This window comes from Myripristis murdjan, chromosome 12, assembly GCF_902150065.1.
Source record: "Myripristis murdjan chromosome 12, fMyrMur1.1, whole genome shotgun sequence".
In the NCBI taxonomy this organism is placed as follows: domain Eukaryota; kingdom Metazoa; phylum Chordata; class Actinopteri; order Holocentriformes; family Holocentridae; genus Myripristis; species Myripristis murdjan.
In genome coordinates, this window is record NC_043991.1 from 13,787,939 (window position 1) to 13,813,728 (window position 25,790).

The 25,790-nt window shown below is 40.7% G+C and overlaps 2 protein-coding genes across 4 annotated transcripts; one reads left to right on the forward strand and one right to left on the reverse strand.

The window, feature by feature from the left end:
- Positions 1-215: 215 nt before the first annotated feature.
- On the reverse strand, positions 216-17,509 carry morn5 (MORN repeat containing 5). 3 transcript variants are annotated; one of them, XM_030066015.1, is made up of 6 exons: positions 17,378-17,509; positions 16,824-16,893; positions 16,565-16,712; positions 14,848-14,959; positions 12,365-12,496; positions 216-385 (listed from the first exon to the last, which is right to left on the reverse strand). In XM_030066015.1, exons 2-6 carry the CDS (start codon positions 16,868-16,870, stop codon positions 306-308), a joined length of 519 nt encoding a protein of 172 aa, XP_029921875.1. In that variant the 5' UTR covers positions 16,871-16,893; positions 17,378-17,509; the 3' UTR covers positions 216-305. The 3 variants fall into 3 exon arrangements, with proteins under 3 accessions (XP_029921875.1, XP_029921874.1, XP_029921876.1); XM_030066014.1 differs by lacking the exon at positions 17,378-17,509 and having other exon boundaries at positions 16,824-16,894; XM_030066016.1 differs by lacking the exons at positions 216-385; positions 17,378-17,509 and adding an exon at positions 11,514-11,619 and having other exon boundaries at positions 16,824-16,894.
- Positions 17,510-17,612: 103 nt separating this feature from the next.
- Positions 17,613-25,498, forward strand: ndufa8 (NADH:ubiquinone oxidoreductase subunit A8). Its single transcript, XM_030066013.1, has 4 exons — positions 17,613-17,797; positions 19,204-19,367; positions 24,164-24,329; positions 24,931-25,498. The coding sequence occupies exons 1-4, from the start codon at positions 17,747-17,749 to the stop codon at positions 25,066-25,068; spliced, it is 519 nt and encodes a 172-aa protein (XP_029921873.1). The 5' UTR covers positions 17,613-17,746; the 3' UTR covers positions 25,069-25,498.
- Positions 25,499-25,790: the final 292 nt, after the last annotated feature.

A 25,790-nucleotide genomic window follows, 5' to 3' on the forward strand; every position in this document is an offset into this window, starting at 1 on the left:
AACTGAGGGGAAAAATATGTCCCATGGCCACAGCTAGGCCAAAATCACAAGTCCTACAGGAATAACTCATTGAAAAAAAAAAAAAAAATACAGGACAAACATTAGACATTTCCCAGACATGGAGTTGCAATATTTCCTCTCGCTCACAAGCCACATAAAATAAAATAAAATAAAATGAAATAAAATAAGAGCCTACCATGCTGCTGGAATGGAAAGTGTAATTCAGTTTTATTAAAAGTTGGAATTACTGGGGTCTTCATATCCAGCTCCACCAGATGTTGAGGTGTTTTTTTTTTTCTCCTCTCCTAAATGTCAGGATCACGGCCAACAATCTCATCCCAGGCTTTTCGGCACGTGCGCACGATCCACTCATGTTCTTGGTCATCTGTGGGATGGATTTAATGAGGGGTTAATTGGGAATGGATCGTAACGGTATTAGAAATAAAGTTTGGAATATAAGTAAATAAAGGTTTAGCCCTGCGATCAAATGAGAAGAGACCGCCGCTGTGCCGAGCGGTCTTAAAGGTAAAACTGGTGACATGTGAAGCGAGGAGACGGATCTGTTTTGTTGAACTCACTTTAAACGTTTAAATCAAATCTCTAATAACCAGTAGCCCGCATAATTGCGCCAGGGGTCATTTGGCTGTGAAGCTGAAACACTGAAGTGCCATTCACGTCTTGCAAATCTGTCAAATCAAGATAGGCCCGACAATTAGGAGAAAATAACTTCTCGGAGCCACTTCAGACACCAATAAATAATAACCCAAAAATGGACGCCAATTTTTTCTTTTTTTTTCTTTTTTTTTCTTAAGGGAAACGACTGCCAGAGGAGCTGATAATAAACCAGTTTTACATTGTTAAAACTGAAATGAGTTGCTAATTGCAGGGGAAGTGAGCTTTCTCTGGAGCGCGCGCAGCTGCACGCACTTGAGCGGCTCGCGGGCCTCACCCCCAGGTTCTACTGCGCGTGGGGCTCCATTGTAAAGGAGCAGGTCTCGAGCTCTCGGACTGATTGTGCGTAATTGCCAGCAATGGGCTTTAACACTAACAGCCTCTTCAAGTCCTCTCTCTCTCGCTCTCGCTCTCTCTCCGCAGCGCGCGCCTCTGTTACCTGCCTCGCGGGCTGGGACCGGGGGGTCAAATGAGCACTTGCGTGGCGGCGGTGTCGTTTCCACGCCGGGCCCCGCCAACAGCTGCCACGCAACCCACCCAGCCCCCCACCCCCCGGTCTTTGTGATGGGCCGTTTCTTCTCCAGCGCGCGCCACGTCCTAAAAGTAATTACCGCGTCCCTGATCGCGTGCGCGGCCAAGAGGGACTGACCGCAATTAGCGTCCCGCAACCCGGCCTTAATGATCATTAGATTGAGGCGTTTTCATATTTGCCACGATCCCGTCCTCACCGGATCGTGTAGCGCCGCTTGAAACAGAGTCATCTGATTTCTTTCAGAAACAAAAAAGCCACGAGCAGCAAAACAAGAAATGACCCCAAACCTCAGCAAGAAAGCAGAAAGCGGTAAAAAGTTACAAGAAGATGAGCCAGGGAATGACGTGAAACCAAGAGAATAAATACATAAATGAATACAAAATTAAAAAGTAAAAAAAAATAAATAAATAAAATAAATAAACAAAGCAAGAAAATGACCTCAAAAATAACCCCCCAAAAGAAAATATTTCTTTCTGTAACATAATTTTAAATGTATAATTATAATAATTATAAATATATTTTTTTAAACATTTTCTAGGTTTTTTTTTTTTTTTTGTTAATATTCTAATTATTTTCTCTCTCTCTCTCGCTCTCTTTCAATTTTCAGGTCATTTTCTTCATCCCTTCCGTCCTTCCTTCCTTAATTCCCTCCTTCTTCTTCTTTCCCTTTTCCCTATTTATCTATTTATTTATTTATTTTCAAAATTTAATTTAATGAATTTATTCATTCATTAGCTAATTTCCAGGACATTTTCTTGTAACCTTTCACTGTTGCAAATGTTCAGATCATTTTTGGAAAGACATCACGCCCGTTTGCCCAGATTTCAAAGGGTTAAATAATCTATAATCCAAACCTAAATCTATCATGCTACAATCTGAGGATTACAGACAAAATGATGTGCTTCACCTGTGGGTATTATTTTGTAGTCAACACATTTGACATGTAATGAATTTATCTTTTCATCATTCCTATGAATAGAAAAAAACAAATAATTTTAATAGTAGGCCCACACAAAAAGTGAAACATGAACAAAAAAATCTAAGGAAGGCAGACTTATACACTCCAAGACTGTGTATATTATTCATAAATGTTTAATTTATTCATGCTGCTTAAATATGGCTGCAATAACCACAGCAAAATGAATCATACTGAATTCATTATGCTTTTCTGAAGTCCCTTTTCAAAAAGGGCGGCACACACCCTTGTTTACTAACAGTTTTCTGGCTGATATCCATCTGCACTGTAATAACTTCCATGGACGAGCTTTATGCAACGCACACAGGAGAGAGAGTGTGTGGAAGCGATAATGGCACCTTGTTAAAGTCTGTTTATCTTAATCCTTAAAATACACTCAGAGGGAAAAGTGTTTCCTTCCAACCTAATGGCAGTGAGTTAAACACATACACCCAAACACACACACACACACACACACACACACACACACACACACCTTTGCACACTGCAGACACTCACTCATGCTTAATTAGCAAAAGCAAAAAGCAGCTAATGCTTTTTTACACTTATTTGCATGAGAGATGGCTGCACTCTGCTGGATCTGATGCTAAAACAGAACCAGAATTTGCGTGTAATCCTAAAAGTAGGCGAGCTGTTGCTCTCTTAATGATGTCATCAAGACACAAATCCTGGACTGGACCCCCTGACTGGGACTGGGACACCAACTTTCAAGATGCAGGGTCATTATATGCAAAAACAGGCAGATTTTCTGGTTTAAAACTGAGGGCGCTGCAGAGAAATCAAACTCACCTAAAATGTAAAAGCTGAAACAAACGTTCAGACAAACATGTGTGTCATCTGTCTCCAATTCCTCGGCAGTGGAGCAGCCCTAGGTTGTGTGACTTGATGACATCATAGATTAGAGCAATGCTTTTCTGGTTTCCCACTTCGAAGAGATACAGATCTCCAGAATTATTGATTTAACTGCTGTAATGCGAGTTCTGTTTTGCGGTGGATTTGGGCTCTAAACATGTAGGGAAAGTGAGAAAGTTTCAGGAAAAGGCTGTTTTATAAGGGTAGGCTCCGTTCCCCAGGGCCCCGGGCTGATTTTATCTGTCTGTGAAACACCTCAGCTGGACGGGGACAAAGGGAGGGGCAGCGGTTCGGTCACCAGAGGTGTTTTCCTTGGCAGTGGAATGTTTTCAATGTGGAACTCTTTCTGCGCCGGCTTTCAAAGGGAAACGGTTATTCCAGAAACAGGAAAGTGCTACAAACAATATGGCAATACACGGCCCCCGCTGGGGCTGCTGCTGCCTCCTGCACTGCTGCTGTGTGTTGCTGCTGGTTGCCAAGGGACAACAGCAGTGCAACAGAAACAAGTTGGTGTGTGTGTGTGTGTGTGTGTGTGTGTGTCTATAATAACATAATATGGAATATGTTCAGTCAGTGGTAGGGATTTGAGTGTGCAGATGTGGCTCATGTATCCTTTCCCCTAAATCTTTTTCAGCTACAGTTTTACAGTTTTTGGCTGCAATGCAAATGTTTTACACCTCCAAACTGAAACACCAGTAGCTTTTAGGAGCCATGACAATTAAATACAATTTTGTGCCTTTAGAAAGTTCAACATTTCTTTTAAATTTCATTTTAAATATCTTCTTTGTTGATTATTTAGTGTAAATGAAATCGGTTTCATAAATTTTGTAACCCTGTGTGTGAACTAATGATTTGTTTATTCATTTGTATTCAGGGTCGCCGTATATGGGGGAAAAGTGAGGACAATTCCAAGGGCCCTTGCCTGACAGGGGCCCCAAAAATAGGTAAAAACTAATATAAAATTATTAAACCATCATCAAGTAAATATATATATATATATCTATATATATATAGATATATATATATAGGGGCGGCGCCCCTGTTTGTATTTATAGCAAAGCAATGTCAGACATACAAAAATAATTTATCTCTTTTATTCACACCTCTTGAGTTAATATTTTGGAATCAAATTCGCAACAGTCTTAATGATGTCTGTGCATTCATATTTAAGGCTTCAATGATTATCGTTCTCTTTTCTTTCTGGCAAAACTATTCATTTTAGAACACACCTTATTCTTTAATTAATGCATCTCACCTTCATTTTCATTGCAAACCTGCATCATGTCTGTTGGTAATGAGGTTTCCTGGAAGAACTGGCTTGTTCATAAACTGCTTAGAAAGCACACAAACAGTTTGTTCAAGGTTCGTTTCCATGTAAAATGCTGCGAGGTGACACACTGTTGTTTCCTTCTTCAGAAATTCGTTTACACACCCAATGAGAGGTGAGTCAAAGAGAGAAAAGAAAAAAAAAAACACAAGTGTAACACATAATGACTGTTTCCTGTGGCATTTTTTTTTTTTTTTTAATATTCTAACCATTCTCTCTCTCTCTCTCTCTCTCGCTCTCTTTCAATTTTCAGGTCATTTTCTTCGTGTAGGTTGTCTGTGAAGAAGCTTAGAAGAAGCAACAGATCCCTAGATGCTCTCTCTCTCTCTCTCTCTCTCTCTCTCTCTCTCTCTCTCTCTCTCTCTCTCTCTCTCTCTCTCTCCTTTCTATGCCTTTGCTGGTGTGCAGATGACCTGTCTGACTCTGGCTGCTGCTGCTGGAAATTCCTCCAGAACTTCCTCCCTCACAGTTTTTCTGCCTTGTCCTGTCCCTGGATCTCTGGTCCAAAAAGACTTGGACCCAATCACTCCCAAAACTTCCTCACAGATTATTCACAGTGCTCAAGTTCCAGTGATCAGCTCAACCGAAATATCATTAAGTCCATTCCCTTTAACACAAATCGACTAATCCTAGCTCAGAATTTGAGAAACCTCGGTCAGCCACAATGTTCCACTCCACTGATTGACATGCATACATTTCATTTATACATTAACTACCTCTGGACAGTTTTGTGTGCTTTACACAGGCCGTAATGACATGCAACAGTAATATGAGGGTATTGCAACTGGTGTTTCTTATCTCCCAAACCAATGCAAGATGTCTGTTTTAAATCAAACTTGATGTTGATGGACACACGATGAACTGAAACGAACTGAACTGAAAAGAGAAAAAGAAGAGGAAAAAAATCAGCAAGACAGATGACAAAGGAGGCATTGAGAGAGTTTTGGTACATTTCTTGTGATAATAAACCAAGTCACCTCAATGTACATGTCTTGTGTAAATCGCATCAAAGCCAAGTCTGTTTAAAAGTAGCTGTCTTGAGATTGAGAATATATTTTACACAGGTGTTCATTTTGAGGCTTCCTCTGCCAAAATCACATCTCTGAAAGAGACTAAGGGCTCTGTTTTAATGAGATAAGTGCACATTCTGAGGAGCATGGCACATGTGAATTTAGGGTGTGTTCAAGCCCACTTTCCTATTTTGACAGTGGACAAAAGGGTCATTGCATCAGGCGCGCGATTCAAAAGGGTTGTACTTAGTCTTTTGACTACAGATCTGTTTTTTATTAGTCAATCATACAATCACTTTCAGCTGCCCCAAGATAGCGATGCGCCAACAATGCGCCCGACCACACCTCCTTTTAAGACCAACACGCCCCTGGGTGCTCAGGTGGGCACCAGTGCATTTGCTGTGTACACAAGATGGGTGCTGGACAGGAAAATGACAACTGTGTCACTTGGAAACTAGCAAAGACACTTGTGCTGTGCTTGCTGCCGCATTGCATCAGGCGTAAGATAGGGTCCTAAACCTCGTAAGAAGCCTAGACCTCAAACAATTCAGCCCATGAAATGAACTTGTATTGTGGTCCAATATTCAACAAATTGTTTACTGTACATAACCTGCTGTGAGGTAGAGGAGGAGGCTTTGGTACATATGTTTAGTAGGTGGGGGGAAGAGTGAAGCTGGAGAATCGGGGTACACTCTGTGGAAGTTGGGTGCGGACTTACAGCCACATTGCAAGTTCACTCATTAAAGTTGCTCTCACTTTATTTCTTCATTTTTATTTCTGACATATAATACACATGATTATCTTTTTGATTTTCTTGAAATGGTTTTGGTAGTCATAGGCATATTAGAAAGGCAAGAAGTTGAGGCTGTGAGAAGACTGTGCTCTTGTGGAGTGATCCAGGCAGGAACCTCTGATCTTCCTGCAGCTTCTCAAACATTGTATTTACAGTAAGTCTGCCACTGAGAAACCTCTTGTTTCCAAGGCTAATGCACAATGACACATATCCTGGCGTAAGGAGCACAAAACTGGCTGTACTTGCAGTAATACAAAAAGTCAAATGATTTGATGAGTCATGTTTCACCCTCTTTCCTCCATCTGGATGAGTTTACGTTTGGAGAAAGGATGCATTCAACTAACAGTTGCCAACTGCTCAACACAGTGGACCTGTGATGGTATGGACAGTTAGGTGCACTCTGCTGCAAACAATGTGCCCTCATGATGTCCCAGTAGGATCATAATGACCTGATGCACACTGCAAAATTGATTAAAGACTGGTGTCATGAACATTGTGATAAAGCCATGATGGACATAAAAAAAAAAAAAAAACAGATCTAATCATTAAATCCTGATGGAAAATCCATTTCCATCTCCTCCATCTTTTTCAGTGATCTTAACTGTAAAGCGCAGCATCTTCCTCAGATAACAAAAATATAACAAGAACATATCATTGCTTCTAATTTTAGCCTGTCCTCAAATGTACTTGATTCTGGACATCTCCCTCAACACTGTAGAGTAGGCCTTTTTGGCAGCTATGCCATGAAATGAATTCATCTCTAAAAATAACCTATAACCTCTCGGGGAATATCGTTTACAGACCCTATTGTTTTACTACTTGCCACTGCGCCAAGTATTATTTTTTGTCCAAGTTAGCAACAGTAACTACGATACTGCAGGTCAGTTTTGTCCAGAAAGGGGAGTTTTGACTGATATTTCCTAGCAACAAAAGTTCAAAGTGGTAAAAACAGACTCATCCAGGGCTTTAAACAATTCCAGACCCCTTGGTATTGTAGGTATGAGGCTCTGGCTTCTCTGTGCCATCCCACTCTCCTTGTCCTACATCCACCAGTTGTGGCTGCTACATGGGGGAGCTTCTTCCTCTTCCCTCCTCCCAGCAAACATCCCCTCTGGGAGGGTGGTTCTTCCTTGTGTCCTGTCATCGTTGGGCTTCTTGCCCTCCTCTCATCCTGGGCGGAAGCCATGAGGCAATAAATTCTGCCTTCACACCCACTCTGACAAATTTGCCTTCACCTCACAGGGTTGAAAATAAATTCATGCAGAATGGAGGGGCATTCCTCTCCAAGAATTACGCACCAAGAGAAAGAGCATGCATTAATGTATACACACCAACACAATGCACATGTACAAACAGAGAGAAATACACATCAGGTATTGCAGTCATTCAAAGCACAGATAAACAATGTAATACAAAGTGCAAAACACAGTGACAATGGAGAGGGTGGTCACACCGGACATTAAAAAAAAAAAAAAAAAGATTTGCCTCTAGTTCACACCCACTCAAAAGCATGTCAGTTCCAATTAATTTCCTCCCTTGCCTACACACAGCATTCATTTTGGTTGAATTTTGACTCATTGATGCTCAACTTGTGGCATTTTTAACAAAATTGATCTCTTGTACACAGGGCCGTGCGGTTCATAGGGCAGATTAGGCAAATGCTATAGGTGCCATCGTGCCAGAGGGTGTCAGGGAGCGAGGCTTTTTTTTTCCCCATTCTATTCGAAAAAATTAGACAAGCGCCGCAGTCCCTCACTGCTTCTTTTGATGAGACATTAGCTGCATGGTGAGACATTACTTGCCATAAATGCTATGAGTGAAAATAATGCTAATCTCTATCCTAGCTTGCTGTCCCACTCCTTCCAAACAAAAGTCCCTTTGCAGTGTGTGTGTGATTTTCACCCGGCCAGTTCTGGCAGCATATCAGGAAGGTGGTTTGGCAAACTGATTATAACACTTAGCTCTGTTTAACAAACCTGATATGGCTTACCCCAGCTTTGGGGTATCACAACAGCTGATTACAATGAGTCCAGTCTATATTCTGAGCTGGCTGAAGCTGACTGAGGTGCGTTCATGGTGAACTTACGAAGCCAGCATCAATGGAGCGCAGATAAAAGGATTCACCATGACAACCGAAAACAAGAAAACCAGACCGTTATACAAATTAACGCAATGTTCATCGTTGACCCTTAACCACACACAATGTCACACATGACACAATGCATACTGCCAGCACAGAGCGACTCAATACTAATAACAAACAAAATGAATGACAAGACAATCTGTGGCCTGCTGGATGACAAGTTTTCTTTCAAGAAGATTCCCAGTGGATCTCTGGATAGAAATAAGGTTATACAGGCACACTGCAACATTGAAATGTCATTCTATCAGAGCGCATTGTGTTTAAAATATCAGCTAAATGCCAAACGTGTAAGTCCCTCCAGTGGTAGTAATGTGTTAAGCAGCAGTGCTAGTCTGTGCTGTCAAACCTCCACAGCAACTTATAGAGTACATGAGGGACAACTCTGTCAACACAACAAAAGTGAGTGATGCAGTTGCTAAATGGATTGCCATGGACTGCAGGCCCATCATCACTGTTGAATCATCATGTAGATTGCATTTGGGAATCCATCATATTAATTTTTAAAAAATAAGCACAGCTCTAACAAGAATATTAGCTATTTTACACCAGTAAATTGAAACTCTTTGCAAGAAAGCCAAAGTTCAGAGTAATTCTCAATAAAGAAATTGCAAAGAAATAATTTGGGCTTCAATAAGGACAGGCTTGCCAAGAAAAAGGCATGCTGTCCAACAACTACCTCCAGTGTAAAATGCTGCAGGCTCCACAAGTTTTTTTGACCTAAAACTCTTGGTGAGTTCAGTGGAGTTCAGTGGATTCCCTTAACTCTGGGTCAACAAACTTGGGTTAGTTAGAGTCTGGAATAGCCTTCCGGTCTACGTTTTTCACCACAGCAGTGACGGAACGACAGCCTCCACACATTAGTTAAATAGTTCCTGCTTGACTCCAAATTCATCTGAATTAAACCGAATCAGAATATGCTGTTGGAAACTGTTCAGCTCCCCTTCTTTTTCATCTCAACATAACTCCCCCAAAAATCTTTCTCATCCTCTCTTATGCTTTCTTTCTCTCTCTGGCTGTATATCTCTCTCGCGCTCCCATTTCACTGATCAGTACCAGAGCTGTAATGATGATGAACAACCCGGAGCGAGGAAAGACTCTCAAAACATATTTTGTCTTCTTACACATGCTTATGGCATCTGCTGAGGAGTTGCATCTTCTTTCTATCTTTAAACACATGTAAATGAGATCTGTGTGCTTGTGCATTGGGCAATGATTAATATAAGGGATTCTACTCTGTATCATGTTGCATGAGGTTCATGTAAAAACACTTCTATTATTTCCCAAAATACACCCCAGCCTCCAGCAGCTAGTCGGTTATACCTTAATTTCTGAATCATACAAAACACATACCTGAGTTTGTAATGTATCAAAGAAGCAAAACTTGACAAAGAAATACACCGACTCAGAAATCATCAGACAAACTTTGCATCTGGTGCGATTGTGACTGATCACTGTTAGTGTGCTGGCAGATACTAAAGGATATCAGAAACACAAACTGGCTTTCGATGCTGGGGCATTGAAAGCCCCGCGAAAGTCCTGCCAACCAGCAATACAACACCCTATGTGAGAGAAAATCTAATCATGATAGAGAATCTAAAACATCTTCATGCATGTCCTGATGATTAAAGCTATGTTTAGGTACTATTCGGGGCTGATAAAAATGATAATTTATTCTGCTAAAACCGGACTCAACCTCACTGGACACAGAACAAATATGTATACGAGACTGATGGGCCTGTTTCGGATCCTCAAGCAAGTGGGTGTACCTAATCACTTCTCGTGCCTATATCCACACTGTCCCCAATGATTTCTTCACACACACACACACACACACACACACAATCAGATCCATAACCCCCTTCCTAATTCATGACATTGTCTAGTGATGTAAAATAGTGGCAGGGAGAATCAAAAAACTGGCAAAGGATGTCAGAAATTGGGAATTCCTGTCTGGACACCTGACAGACCGCATTCCCTTCAAATCAGGAGTTCCGACACTGGGCACCCGATCAGTGGAAAAATGTGTTTTGAATTTTCCACTTTTGAAAAACAACAAAAAACTTTTTAAAATGATTGCAATATAGAAGCACGCTTATCAGATGAGTTGTGGCAATAATCTACCATTGAAGAATCCAGGGATAATCCATTTAACATCACTCCATAGGTTCATGTTATCAAATGCTTCCCATATGGCTAGAATGTGCTGAGTATAATGTTTGCTCTCAGAGATGCATTTATTAAAGATGGGCAAAGGCATGGAACTTGCCTGAAGCAATTTCAGTGCAAAAACTTGAAGATGTTTTAAAGTAACTTCAACAAGACATTTGTATGTGGTCTGCGTTCAGCTTTGAAAAGTAGAAGCTTGCTAATGTTGAGTTGTTGAACAGCATGGGATGTAATTTTACATGAAACTATCATTTTCAATGACAAGGCTGCAACAATCATGTCTTCATCCCTCAATGCCAGGATGGCCGGTTCTGGGGATTTTGCTTTAACAATTATCACCACAGAGAAAGAGGTGATATTTAAGAAGTTTCTTTTTCTTTTTTATCACAAAAGAAGTGTCTGAACTGAACTTTCACTGTTCACTTTTTCAGTCAAGCTGCAATGAGTGTGCTCATAATTGAGTTGTCTTTGCCCATTACTAATTGCAGGGTTTAAATGGATTATTGGAGTACTTGGGCTGCTGGCAAAGCAAAGGAACAACTGCTATGACTTGATGCAGAATTATTTATAGGGAAATATGCATATTTTGCAGCCCTGGTACCAATGAGCATGCAATTTTCTGTCTTGACTTGGGTGCAATTTCCACAACCATGGTGATGCAATCAAAGAATGATGTGGCCAAAACCAATTCTGAGAAAAAGTCAATGAAAAATGAAAATACATTTTTATTCATAGGTTATTCAAAGACACATTATCAGACCTGCCAAACTTTGATAAAGGCACAGATTACTGTTCTGCCAAAGCTGCCAAACACACTTGAGTACACAAAGTGAACAATAATGAGCAAATAGAAACCAGACAGTAAGGACAAGAAAAGACAGGCAAGAGATATACAGTACAAATCATGTCTCAAACAAAAGAAACATGTTCTCTATAAACCAGGGATTTCATTTCATTTAAATTTACATGATTTTTTTTTCTATATAAAAAAAATATCTTAAATGAATGAAATAGCCAACACTATCAAATGACAACTGTGGCACCCACATCATACACAGTGTTACCTTTGAAGACAAATACTGCTGTTAAAACAGAACATTATGGTCCTTGATTCTGATCGGCTGAGCTGCGTTCAAAGCCGTTGCCAACTACTCCATGCAAAAAAAAGAGAAAAACACAAAGATGCCAGTGTAACAAGCAAAGAGAGTCTATGGGGATTTATGTTTGTGCAACCAGGGAACCCATAGTGTCCCATCACTTCATTAGAGAAATATATTTTGCAGCTACCACCCAATCCACCAGCCTTTTATCTCCATGCAAAGTGGACAAACTGCACCAATGATCTATGGTAACTAACAATATTGAATGAAAAACTCAAGGGCCTAACTATCGCTATATGCTGATGATGTATAATAATACATCGTCTCCAACCTCAGTTAGCTGAGATTATATGTGGCTGAACCTAAGCAAACCATACCTCATATTCTCAACGCCATCTCTCAATTTGCTAAGTTCTCTGGACAAAACATAAATTTTAGTATATCAGATGCATGCATCCTACAGATGTCACTATCCAATACACCTAGCTCACTTTACTCCTTCATCTTGACACCAGGGGGGCTTAAATACCTTGGGATAAATGTGACACCAAAACTAGACACCTAGACAGAACATTCACTTTTAAGATCTAATAAGTTCTTGGGATTTCAGCTTAGCCTTGTCTTTTTTTGGTACTTCCATACCTTAAACCAGACATGCCCAACATACATTATATATATTGTAATGTTTGTATTGTTATGTATAAATGATGCCAAATAAGGGAGGAGAGAGGTAGCAAAAAGAGGAATGAATGAAAGAGGAACAGTGATACAACCTGTGTGTTTCTTGTCTCACCTGCATTCCTGAGGAATGTGCCAGTGTATGCAGTGATGACCCTGGTCCTGGGGTCGTAGAAACCATCGCCGCAGTCATAACACCCTTCAGGAATGACACGTGGAGGGTCCAGATCAGTTAGCTGAGATTCTCCTGTATGGACACAAAAGTCATTTTTTTTGACTGAATGCTAATCCTTAGTTTGTTATTATTAGTTCAGCCTACCACTCTGTTCAGCTTACTGCCTACACCACCACAATCACTGCTAATAACGATATAGTGACAGGGGTGGCACAGTGGCTCAGTGGTTAGAACTACTGCCTGACGTTGAGAATATCCTGGATTAAACTCTTGGCCTCCTCGTCTGCTCTGGGTGGAATTTGCTTTCCTGTGTTGACATGAGTTTCCTCCCACATCTAAAGATGTGAGGCAGATAGACTGAAGACTCTAAATTGCCTGTACTGTGAATATGAGCATGAGTGTTTCAGTTTGTCTCTCTGTGTTTCTCATTCTGTGTGTTAGTATTGTGAAGGACTGATGACCTGTCCAGACCTGCCGTCTGCCCGGTGCATGCTGGGAAGGGCTCCAGCCCCACCAACTAAAGAATTGTTTACTGTAACAAGCTGTAACTCAGCTTGCAGACACTGTATTCATTTAATTCACTCTCAGTGGAGCACTTATGTTCAGATTTTATATCAAATGTTTGAGTCTTAAGCTGTGTTCACATTTTTTTTTGTCAACATATAGATTCCATTTCTACATTAAAAGTAATGATGAATGATGCCCTGTTTTATCATTTGTCCTGTCAAAACTGAGGCCCAAATAACTTTTGCAGTAACCAGTTTCATAGCTGACAATTTGTTATAAAGTCTAAAGCTAATATTTTTTATAGTTTATTTTGTTACTCTTTCATATTATTACATATCAATCCTCACTTTGCCTCATTCTCTGTGCTCTGTCTATCTCTTATGGAAAAGAGAGAAACACACACACACACACACACACACACACACACACACACCTCTGCCAATGTTTCACAAAGAATCGAGTAGCTATTATTAAAATATATAAAGTCAGCCCAGTTAATGGGAAAAAATGTTGGCTTTTTATGTTTGGGCAAGCCAAAGATGCATTGTAATGTCATGTCTTCAAGTTTCATGATGTAATATAAAGTGAAAGCAAACAACATCAGGTTTCTAAGTGTACATGTTGATATGCAACATATTTTGGGTTCAGAAACATTGACATTTTGATGTATTTGTTGGTTTGCAGAAATGTAAAATGGCAGCATTTTCTTCTGGCGACTGGGTTGGCGAAGTTCTTTCTCTGCCAGGCAGATTACAGCTGAAAGGGATGTGTCATATGTCAATGGTTGAAACAAATCTTGTGTTTAAAACTTACGTATTGACTCGGTCAGCATTTTTCTCCCATACCAACTCAGTTCTTTTGCAGTTGCTGCTGTGTTGCTTTTTTTTTTTCTTAAGATATGCTTGTATTCCACATAGGATTACAGTAAAACATCTGATTCAAGAGATGTGGAACATGACAGTCTGGTTTTCTTGTTGTCGGCTGCCATGGTGAACCCTGTTTCTCTGCGCTGAGTGAGGACCACGGACACTGGCTTTTTAAGTTCACTGTTTGTCAGGCTCAACTAACTCAGAACTCGTTGTTATCAGCTGCTCTGAAACCCAAAAGCCAGGTAAGCCATGTTGGGTTTGTTCAGCTCAGAGCTCAGGGTTATAATCACGGTTTGTTACGCCACCTTCCTGAAATACCCACCAGACAGGCCTCTGACTCTTTGACACAACAACCATCAGAATAAACAATGTTATCACAAAATCCCATGGAGATGCAAAAAAAAAAAAAAAAAAAAAAAAAAAAAAAAAAAAAAAAATCGAGATATTAGTGCCCAATATTATCAATTTGGCCTGTTGGTGGCGCTAGATGAAGGGTCATGGGGTCATCAAAAAATCTCCTACTGGAGCAAAAATGGTGAAAGTAGCAGGAAGGAGTCAAACTGACCATAAAGAGTTTCTTCAAACTGTGTGAGAGCTGTATCTTGGCATTATTTGCTGATCTTGGAAAATAAAGGCAAAGTGACCCACATCGTTATCAGCACAAAAAAGTGGTTGAGGCAGTGGTGGAAAAAAAAGAAACATTGTACAGATGTCTTAAATTTTCTGGCTTTGGGCTTTGGGCTTTGGCGGAGAGTTACTCCTGATCAGCAAAACTGATGGGAGAGTCCTTGGGAAAGGAATACTATTTCCTGTTAAAGGGAGATCAGAAAAATAAAAACATTTTGTAATAATGTCTTCTACCATGTGTTTAATACTTTACACATACTTTAGCCCCTCTTCATTAAGGCGGTTTTAATTCTAAGCAAAGTTTACTCCATTCTCAAGCTATATAATGATGATCAGAGCGGGTCTGTGCTTGTATGGCGGTGGATTAAATGCTCGTGCAAGTGAACGTGTGAATAAATGAACAAATAAATGAATCCCAACCTGCAGGTTTGAGCCCGTTACACCTTTCGCTGTAGAAGCGCCTGTCAGAGCTGGTGCAGTAGTCCCAGTCCTTCTCCTGGTACACCAGACCATCAGCGAAGGTCAGTGTCCCCTTCATGAAGAAACACATGGAGACACATAAATCACCTTGATCACTTGCTCATTCATACATGTAGTCAGCTGAATCTGACACTTCCATGTCCCATTACTAGGTTCATCTTTTTTCACTTTTGAGCATTCAATCATACTCAGCAAGTGTTGACAGTTTGCCTTGCAATTAAAGAAAAAAGAAAACCAAATAGGCCCATGTGATATTGAATCAGACAAAAAAATGGATTTTTGAGGGATGGAAATATTTGCTGGGATCATAATTTTACACAGAAACTGCCCAAAGGAAATGAAAGCATGAAAATTCATCGTTGCTCCATTCTGACATTCTTAATAAGGGAAATTCATAATTAAAATTCACCAAAGACATAAGATAAGATATACTTTTCTGACTTTTAAACATTTTCATTCATTGTGTGCTAGATGTCTTGGAGTCAGCAGTATAAGTCTTTCCTTGTCCTAATTGATTTTTGATGCTTTGCCACTGTAATATTACACCCTTTCAGAGCGATACACACTTAGCATTTAAATTGGTAAGTAAATATAAATTAGCTGAGGTGACATTTAAATCATTAAAACATTTTAAATCACAAAACTAAGCCTTGCAGCACCTAATATACACTCAGTGTCCACTTCATCCGGTCCACCTGTACAGTCTAATGCAGTTCAATGCGACAGCTCTGCCATATATTCTCCCTTTTAACAAAGTTTATAATGTTCCGTTTTTGTGGAGAATGTGTAAATTCAATTCTGTGTTTATTGTTGAGGTTGTAGTTTGCAGAGGTCTTGCACTGGACTACATTATACTGAGAGGTGTTTCTAGTTTTTTGTCCTCCCCATTTATATACACGAGGGGGGACAGAATAGTGGAAACACCTCTCAATACAATGCTGTCCAGAACAACAGCACCACTAGCTATGAGCTCAATGCCAAACATAGAACTGAATGAACACCTCTGTTACTGTGACAGAAAGAAAACCTGAGCATTATAGGCATCATAACAGTAAACTTGATGGCAGAACAGTTGTATTGGATTGTATTAGACTGTGCAGGTGGACCTGATAATAATAAAGTGGCCACTGAGTGTATTTTCTAAGGCACAGGTGCAGGTTACAGTATCAGCTACAGTCTTAACCAGCCATAATTCACTGACTATGAATGTTTTCCACACACTGGATGATTTTGGTCTATCTTGGAACAGGGGAAAGCTTCCCTGGGCTGGGTCGGCCACTGGCGGGACAGTCTACACCGAGGCATATTCGGTCATGCTTCAGAGTTGCGATCACTTCAGATGAACCACAGTTGAGATGATGATAATAATTGGAGTGATCATTATTGTGGTGCATGATTGCATCAGAGCATGTTTGAGTGTGTTTAGGACAAGCAGAGAGCACATGCACGGAGGAGAAACCTGATAACTATGACAATAACAGTGAGTGATTGCTAAAGGGGACCAGATGTAATATCAGCTATAACCAATGTGAAACACACAGAGCCATGCATGTGGACGCCTGACATGTCTCACACACACACACACACACACACACACACACACACACACACACACACACACACACACACACACACACATGCACACACAATTTCATACCTGTGTATCTACACCCTTCTCCCAGGTTGCTTCATATTTACTTCCATTTGGAAAGTATAACACTCCTCTGCCATGGAACATCCCATCTCTCATTTCCCCCACATATCTGGTCTGGGTGGGAAATGTGTATTCGCCTGTTCCCTCCATCCTAAAGGACAGATCACACATAGTGCTTTATCACACTGTAACCGCTTGAGGAAGTTATTAGTTTCCTCATGTAAAAAGCTGCTGAGGGTTTTGGTTAAGACGCACAACACACCTGCCATTTTTCACACCTCCCTTGTAGCTGCTGCCAATAAACTCCATTTCCAGCCTTGTTTGCTTGTGTCCTGTCCTCGAGATAAATAAACCGGGTTATATCAAACCAAACATGAAACAACAGCAGAACTGAACACCGGAGCGCTGTCGCCATGGAAACCTGGCAACAAAGTCGCAACAAGTGGTTTTTTTTTTTTTTTTTTTTCCCTCTAAATCTTTATTTCAAGTTATGGAAGATAACAACATCGCTTACATAAAATATAAAGTAGTGTAAAAGACACAAATACAGCAAAAAGATAAGTGATAAAAAAAAATAAATGAATAAAAAATAAACGCGAGTGTATGACGATAAATTCACTGAGAGACTTTGAAAATTTGCACACATTCATTGTTTTGATAGCTGTTTGTTTTGTGAGGAGGAAATCGTTGACACGTTTTCCACATCTTTCATTAAGATTTTTTTTTTTTTTTTTTTTTTTTTTGTATAATTGCATTTATGAAGGTGGATTTCGGGAAGAAGTAAAATTTTATCCGTATAAGGAAAAAACGCATTACCTTCTTTATTACTAGAAATATTTCAATGCTTCTATAAAGAGTAAAATCTGTTAACTTTAAAAGACCAAAATGAATGGGAGCGAGTTTCAGGAAGCACTTCACATCTCTTGCTTTCTGACAAGACAACAAACACAACACTACCGTCAACACATCATCCAACATGCTCTCTGCTTGTGATTTAGCTTTTTCAAAGTGCGCATGCGCGGCACCTCTCTTGGCTGCGTCATTCGCGTGCGCCGGAGCGCGGCTGCTAGCAGGCGCAGTAAACTGACCTTCCTCACGGCCTCGTCGCTCGTCCTGCAGCCAGACGGGGACCTTGAATGTGTCTGAGCAACAGAGCTAGCTTCTTTTCGTTTGTTTGACTGTGCCATGGCCACCACGGTGGAGATCCCCACCTACCAGGAGCTGAGTGTGGACGAGGTGAGCAGCGGCGGATGTTTGGTGGGGAGGAAACACAAAATGACACGAAAAACTAAACCTGACAAGCAGCCGGCTAATGTTAGCTACATGAGCTAACTCGACACTGCCAGTTTTCTGTCAGGAGGAGAAGTTATGTGGATTATTAAATGATTATTAAAATTATTAATGTGGAGGCTGCTGAACAATGTCCTGAAAATAAAAAAAGAGAGGTTTTGTTGTCAATGCAGGTGTCCGCTGGCTAACGCGGTAACCCACAGTAAAACAGTTTAAATACAAGTGTGTTTATCTGTCTGAACATGTGTGGGACTTCATATCCACATTGGCTTCATCCTCATGAAGTTAACCTCTGCAATGATGTGATTTGTACTGTAATATTAGCTTGATTAGCTCTTGAAACAGCTCCAGGCAGGCAGTGAGTGGCTACCTGTCAGCTGTGTTGTTGTCACACATTTAGCTTGTCCTTGAAAGGCAGATCAGCAGGCAGCAGCTTGTATGTTTCTAATATCCACATAGGGACATTTAAAGACTTGATCCAAAAAATACTATGCAATAAATGATCATTTCTTTAGTTCAAGTAAGGTTTTACCAGTGAAACCTGTTTACTAATCTAACACCGTTGAGTCTTTTCATCTTTAATAATGCTGTTCTAGTGCTTTGTATTGTCAGGGAACTCAAAATGTTTTGCCTGATGCTGTGAATAATGATGCAGCGAGATCTGGTGCTGACGTGTCATCAGTATTGTATACATCCTTTGTTAAAGTTGGGCTGAACTGATGTAAACCACACAGTGCATATTTTTAGTATTATGCAATTATAGGCATCGCTGATAGATGATTAAAACCTACATTTTATTGGATACATGATAAAAGCTGTCCATTCAAGCAAACAATCACTAAAATAACTTGTTATAAAATATGATCTGAAATAGTCACTGCTTTAATTTGAATGTGAATCTGCACACTGATAAATTGGCTCAGTTCGAGCAGATTTAATGAAAGGCTGTTAGAGAACTACTAGTCTACTTTCTAGAAATTACATGCACCAATCTGTTGTGTTGCTGCTTTTAAACAGATGAACTTCCTTTGGTAGATTTACTGACATTACTGACATTAGTGTAATGGCTCTTGTTATTGTTGAACAGACTTGGTTTTATCAAGTGGACGCTTTATATTTTGCAATTTTCTTAGTGAATTTTGCTGGAGTGACTCCCAGGGGCAGAGTTGGGATATAAGTAAAAAAGTGTATGCTTTTATGTAAATTAAATGGGCATATAAGTATTGATATCAGGCTGTGCAGAATCAGCCCTTACCTGGAAACAAAATAAAATTATAATCTGTCAGTATATTTGTGTTTACTGTGTGCATGTAGCCAATTCAAGTGTTTTGTGTGTTTCTGTCTGTGTCCAGATCAATGTGTCCTCTGCCGTGCTGAAGGCTGCTGCTCACCACTTTGGCTCCCAATGTGACAAACCAAACAAGGAGTTCATGCTCTGCCGCTGGGAGGAGAAGGACCCCAGGAAGTGTCTGGAAGAAGGGAGGAAAGTCAACGCGTGTGCACTCAACTTCTTCAGGTAACACAGACTTAGAGATTGTTTTTCCCATGCCAAAGATCGGTCTTTTTGATGGATGCCATATTATGTTTTGTTTATGGAGTCAACATAATCCAGAAAGGTTTAAACAGTACTTGTGTGGATCTCATTAAAAGGAAGAAGTGTCTAATTCCATCTTAACATGATGACCTTGTCGGCAGGGGGACAAAAGCTGTGAATGTATGTGGGCAAAGTAGTGAGATCAGCCTATCATAAAGTAAAATATCTGCCAGTTTCCATTAGTGTGATGGCACCAGTTGAGAGGTTGATGGCTAAATTCTGATGAAAATGTGTCAGGGGTTTAAGTTTGAATATAGTGAGAACTAACAGCGCCTGCTCTTCACCCCCTCGTCTCTTCAGTTTCATTCAAAGCATCTCTGAAACAGAGCATTCTGCAGATAAACATATCCAAATTTCAGATCAATTGAGTGAGTGCCTCCGTTGCTGCAATCAGTAACTCGGTGACAGAAAAAGTTCAAGCAGCCTACTTTGTAGGAGAGAGAGAGTCAGAGGCAAAATTATCCAAGTAATCCAACAGAGGCCTTGTGAGAGTGCAACACCCCCCATTTCCATCCCCAAAACACATTTTCTTGCCTTAACTTTTGGTTTTGAACAAGTGATCTACTGTTAAACTGGAAGCGGGACTGGTGATGGATTGTGAAACTTGAATGTTTAGGCTCAGTAAAACATTGAAGATAAAGGACAATAGAGCATACACATTCAAAAATGTTTCAGTTAGGTGCAGAAAGAAAAAATGTAATCATCATTTCACTGAACACAAGCTCCCATTAAATATTTAACCAAACCTCACTGACGTTTCATGTTCAGGTCAACCATGATATCACACAGTGCACCTCCTCCATTTGCATGCATTCATTTTCAGAGATGGCCATTAGAGAAATGTCATCTGCAAACTTAAGTAGCTTGATGAATGGTTGGTAAAGTCCACAGCAGTCAGTCACTTCCCCATTTGATGTACACTGTGTAGCCTTTTGGTGTTTTATTGTCTTGTATTTATGTCAAAACCAGGAGTTGAGTTGAGTTACAGTCGCTGGTCTGGAGTGAGAGGAGGAAGGAACGCCGCACATTTCTGTTGTGCATCTTTTCTGACAGTAGAGGAGCCATATATGTCTAGGACATTTGCTACAGAGTTGTTCTTGCATGATAGTGCCAAACGCTGATGTTAAATTACCCAGATGCTGGCATGGTAGCTGTGAGTGTCAAGATATTGCAGGAGGTCAATGTTAACTATGTCACTTACTGAGTCAAAGTGACCAAGCAGCAGGTCTGTGAAACATTTTAGATTAGATGGTACCAAGTCATCAGTGGTCTTCTTTATGGCTTAGATTAATGACAAAGGCATGAAATATTGTAGGCAGATATCCATGTCCTGCTTTGACACAAGAACTAAAGATGAAATGTTTTGTAGTGTAGTGTAACTCTGCATGGTTAATGGAAGAGCTGTGACTGGTCCACTCGGGCCACGTTGTATTTCCCTTCTCTCTGTTCTTCCGGTTGATTTCCACCGATAGTGATGGCAGCAAGTCAATAATAGACTTGCCAAGGAGGTTTGCAAATACAGTTATTTGTATGACACCTGTTATTCAATGATAAATATAGGCTGTAACATCAAAATAAATAAATAAATAAATAAAACAATGGAAACTCCCAAATGTGAATACCGCTGTACTGAAGTAATAAAAACTTGACCTTGCTTGCATTTTGGTGGTCTACAAACAGAACCTACAACAAAGAACATCCAGACTATCATAAATACTGCCATGGTGCCAAGCTTGTATCACGAAACAAAACCAGTCTAAGCCAGTCTAAGGCTGTTGGTGCTGACTTGGGTCAGCTGTGTATGTTTCAATAGGCACATCATGCTAATCCAACTTTTCTGTGTCTTTCACTTTGTTTTGGTTCCTTGTGTTTTATTATCATTTGATTCCATGATTGATTGTTGAGTAGTTAGATCTTGGCAGGCTCATTCTGTGTAAAGTACCTTAAGGCATGTTTATGATCAAGAGCTGCATAAACAAATGAAGCACACAGGGACTTGAGAAGGGAGTGATTGAAGACACTGCTGAACACTGAAGCCAGCTGGATAACACAGCGTTTCAGGCGTCCATGTGAAACTCCATCAGCGTTTGCAGCTTTGTTATGGATTGTGCTCAAGAGCCCACCCACCCAAGTGATGAGGGCAGGCACTGAGCTCTGAGATGGAAGTGATATGGATGGGGGTGACGGAGGTTGCATGGCAGAGTTTGAAGGACCTGTTGTTCAAAGCGGCAGTAGACTCGGTTGAGATCATCTGTGGCGTTAGAGATGGAAGGACCAGAGTGAACCCTCTTTGCCCAGAACAGGTGAATAAAGTGACTTCCGTATTGTGCAAGATTCACATTTTTGGATGCAGTTGTGACCCTGTCTTAGTTTGAAAACTCTGGGTTTGCATAGTAGTCGGTGGATACAGAGGAGTTTTATTACAATGACACAGACAAAGCGTTGATGAAGCATGACAAGCCCAAACTTTATAGCTAGGCCTACATACCCTTTGTGGTTTCATCCTTCTTGTGTGGGGGACTCCTTTCCCATTGTCATGGCTTCCTCCGGTGATGGGTAATGCTCTCATCTCCTTAATTGTCACATGCCCTGGGTTATAACATCTGATGTTTATGAACCGTGCAAGTCCCCCACCTTTGTTTTTGCTGCATAGATGAGCATCCCTGTCAGCTCTCACACGGGGGAATCAGCCCGCAAAGTAGACAGTCTGCTTCCTTTTTACACCTGTGCGCGCTTGACCCGTGTATGTGAATCGTCATCTGATATGCATTTTCAGGAGAAAATAAATGGTACTGCTTCCCCATCAGACAAGTTACAAGTCCAAGTCTGATAATCTTACTGGGTGTAAGATTGTTTCAGATGTCTAGATTCCTATTATGTCATCTGTCAAAAGGAGGCATGAAAAGTAGTGACATTGTTTTGCACATGAACACACACACTGGTGTGCAGTAAAGCCCAACTTATGGAGGTGTGACAGTTTGCTTGCTTATGCCTCATTGACCAAAATACTGGATTTCCTGCAGAATGTTGCAATCCAGCTTGTCAACCTGAAGCATAATTACAAATTGTGGAAATGCGTTTGTCTACCTTTTTTGATGTGTGTGATATTATACTCAAGTGTGGGTTAATAAAGTGCAGAAGCCCATACCGTTTGGAAAGGTGATTTCCAAAAGCGAGACATTTTTCTTTGTATTTATTTATTTTTTTAGGAAACCTTCCTGAGACATTGCCCTGTTGCAGCATACTGGATCTACAATATAAGAGAGCTTTGCCACACCAGTAATCTCAGACTTCATGTTGTTATCTTTCATGTTTATAACTTGATATTGTGTTTATTGTGCAATGTGATTGATGTAAGCTAGACTAGATATCCCCTGTCATATTCAATCAGGAGTCGTCTTTTCACTGTCTTTCTTTGTGACGTATTATCTTTCCTGCTGTGTCTGTTTTTGCTCAATGCAAATCTAAGGCAGGTTGTTTAAGTTTTTTTTATGGTCATTGTGTAAGTCAGTATTTGGCTCACCTCTCGTCCAGGCTCTGAATAGTCACTCTGGGATCTGTAAATAAATGTGTAGGTTAGTGTAAAACAAAAGCACATGTCTGACATGGTGGGCTGGTGACCAAAGTGATGCCTATGAAGCATTTGCATTTTTTTTTTTTTTTAAACAAACTGACCAATAGAAAATGTGCTGTTCACTGACAGACATGAATAAGGTATCTAAACGCTGTTGTTGTGTCTGCCAGACTGCCAGTTGGGTGTATTAGAGGAAGTGGTCTGGGCTTTTTCACTCTTAACGGCTGTGTCTGTGTTTACTAAAGGTTTGAGACAGAACATGGGTTATACCCTGATACGCATGCAGTTGCTAAGGTGCTGTGTGTTTGTGTGTATGGCAAACAGGTTGTGTATATGCACCTCAAATAACACACCAACTCCATTTCTAAAGCAGGAGCAAACAGGCAGCACTCTGACCCCAAACTGAGAATTACTATGGAGCAGCAATACCTGTAATTATTGTAATGACAGGATTTGAGTGAAGTTGTAATTGCACCTGGGACCTGGTTTAGTTCTATCTGCCGACCGCCTTTAGGAGCTCTCCATGCAAATTACCTCTGCTTAGTTTTAGACTCATGAAAACCTGCCTATGGATTCTAGTAGGAATGCACCATCATTTTGGCATTTCAATGATATCGGCCGATATTGACTTTAAAATGAAATATTGTCCAGAAGTGAAAATTTCTGCCTTCGCGACATGCCAACATGTGAAATAGCTCGTATTTGCTGTGGTTGTGGCTACTGTCCATGTTGTCTCAAGAGAAACTCCATGTTCTCTGCAGTTAGTGGAAACATATGTGCATGTATCGGTATCAGCAGTCAGCCAAAACAATTGGAAAATATCAGCCAAAAATCCAATATCTGGCATCCCTAGGTTCTAGACATCTATTGACTGTGAAATTGTTTGAGTTCCTGCTGTTATTTGAATCTTGAATCTGAATTTTGGGCTCTGAATTTGACCCCACTCCCTCATTCTGTATGACCAATTCAAGTACGTAAGACGACCTGGGATTTATTAAGGATCCTGTAATTTCTCTCAAATCCTGATTCTGTGTTAATTTCTGTATCTTTCAAAGGAAATCAAGTGGACCTGTCCTTACTCCGTCAGCATACTGGAACTATCGAGACTATATGCTTGATTCTGATCCAAATCTCTCTGTTTTAGGCAAATCAAGGGGAACTGTGCTGAGTCCTTCACGGAGTACTGGACCTGTTTGGACTATTCGAACTTGGCGGAACTGCGTCACTGTCGTAAGCAGCAGAAAGTCTTCGACGACTGTGTCCTTGACAAGCTGGGCTGGGAGAGACCTGAGCTGGGAGACTTGTCCAAGGTGAGAGAACGGGGGATGCAAGGACTCGAAGTGAACAGCTGTGTTAGTTGCACTGAGAAAAGCCTGGTGATAAAGGGAGGGAGGAAAATGAGGAGGAGGCCTGGGAGAAATGTGTGCATGGTGAGCAAGGGAAGGAAGGAATGAGAGTGTTCATTCAGGCTGGAAGAGATCTGGTCTGAGCGAAATGAGGACCAGAGATATGGATAAATGGAGGGGGAGGTGAAAGTAGATTTATGAGGCAAGACTAGCAGAAACCAACAGGGCAGCCAATGCATCATTTTCCTTTTTTTTTTTTTTTTTACCTTTCCTACTCGGCTATTTTATACCTTTTGCGAGACAGTTATTTTTGTTTGTAAATTCTGGTCGAAGCAAATACAGGACATTTTTAACTCTCTCAGTTTAATCCTGATGCCTCTATTTGACCTGCATAAGCAAACTATTTCAATTGGCTATTTCAATATAGTTATTCTAAATGCCTGTCACTGGGTCGGTGTCACTGTAGAATCAGGCAAAACGATGTATGGCACACAAATAAACCAAAATTTGGGTTTTGTTTTAGAAACAGATTTTTCAGTGTTTGTCATTTTATTTTATTGTCTAGGTGACCAAGGTTTCAACCTCCCGGCCCCTCCCCGAGAACCCCTACCACTCTAGGCCACGTCCCGAGCCCAACCCAGCCATCGACGGCAAACTGGAGCCCTCCAAATATGGCAGCAGGCTTTTCTTCTGGAACTGGTGAGGCAGAGGACAGAGCCAGTCAGCTCAGCCGGCTGCCATGCCACGGGCCCTGTCCGGAAACAACCATATCCTGTCGACTCTCTACGCAGCTGATAGTGCATTGATGATTCCTTAAAAAGTTCAAATCTCCCAGGTGCAAGCGCATGCAATAAGGCTGCAGTTCAACCTTAGCCTTGACTTCTAAAAAACAGGTTATAGCACCATTATCTGTGTAAGGTCTGACAGGTTGATTTTGGACAGGGCACGTGCCCTAAGGTGACCCCAGCTACTGTACACCCAGCGTCATCACACTTGATGGAAGGATGGTTGTGTGAACAAAGTTCATTAATCCATACAGCTTTCCTGACCCCTTATGTAAATGTAATGAGTGAAGAAATGCAAGACACTCTTATGGTTGTTGTTAATTAATAATAAAGGTATATAAAAATACACTTTTTTAATGTGTCATTTCTTCAATTTCAAGTTCACAATGATTAAATTCTCAGTTATCATGGGGCAAGATTAACATTTTCATACTTTCTCTTTATTTAGGGCTTAGGGGCGACGTGGTATCTGGTTAAACGCTACTAGACACTATTCCTACAAATGTTGGCAACTGGCAGGCAACACCAGCATGTTTGCACGTCTGTGTTTTGTCAGAGTGTGTATTATTGTCAGACTGATGGAGGGTGAGGGTGGAGGTCAGGGTTCAGGGTCATTACCTGCAGCCAGAGAGAGCAGCTT

What these genes read in the sequence shown, in the direction of transcription:
- morn5 (XM_030066015.1), bottom strand. Translation starts at nt 16,870, where the DNA reads ATGGAGTTTATTGGCAGCAGCTACAAGGGAGGTGTGAAAAATGGCAG. An exon ending in TAACGGGCTCAAACCTGCAG is followed by an intron (nt 12,497 to 14,847) that starts GTTGGGATTCAT and finishes GTGTCCATACAG; the next exon opens with GAGAATCTCAGCTAACTGAT. An exon ending in CACATTCCTCAGGAATGCAG is followed by an intron (nt 386 to 12,364) that starts GTGAGACAAGAA and finishes TCCATCCCACAG; the next exon opens with ATGACCAAGAACATGAGTGG.
- ndufa8 (XM_030066013.1), top strand. Translation starts at nt 17,747, where the DNA reads ATGGCCACCACGGTGGAGATCCCCACCTACCAGGAGCTGAGTGTGGAC. An exon ending in TGTGCACTCAACTTCTTCAG is followed by an intron (nt 19,368 to 24,163) that starts GTAACACAGACT and finishes TCTCTGTTTTAG; the next exon opens with GCAAATCAAGGGGAACTGTG. An exon ending in AGCTGGGAGACTTGTCCAAG is followed by an intron (nt 24,330 to 24,930) that starts GTGAGAGAACGG and finishes TTTATTGTCTAG; the next exon opens with GTGACCAAGGTTTCAACCTC.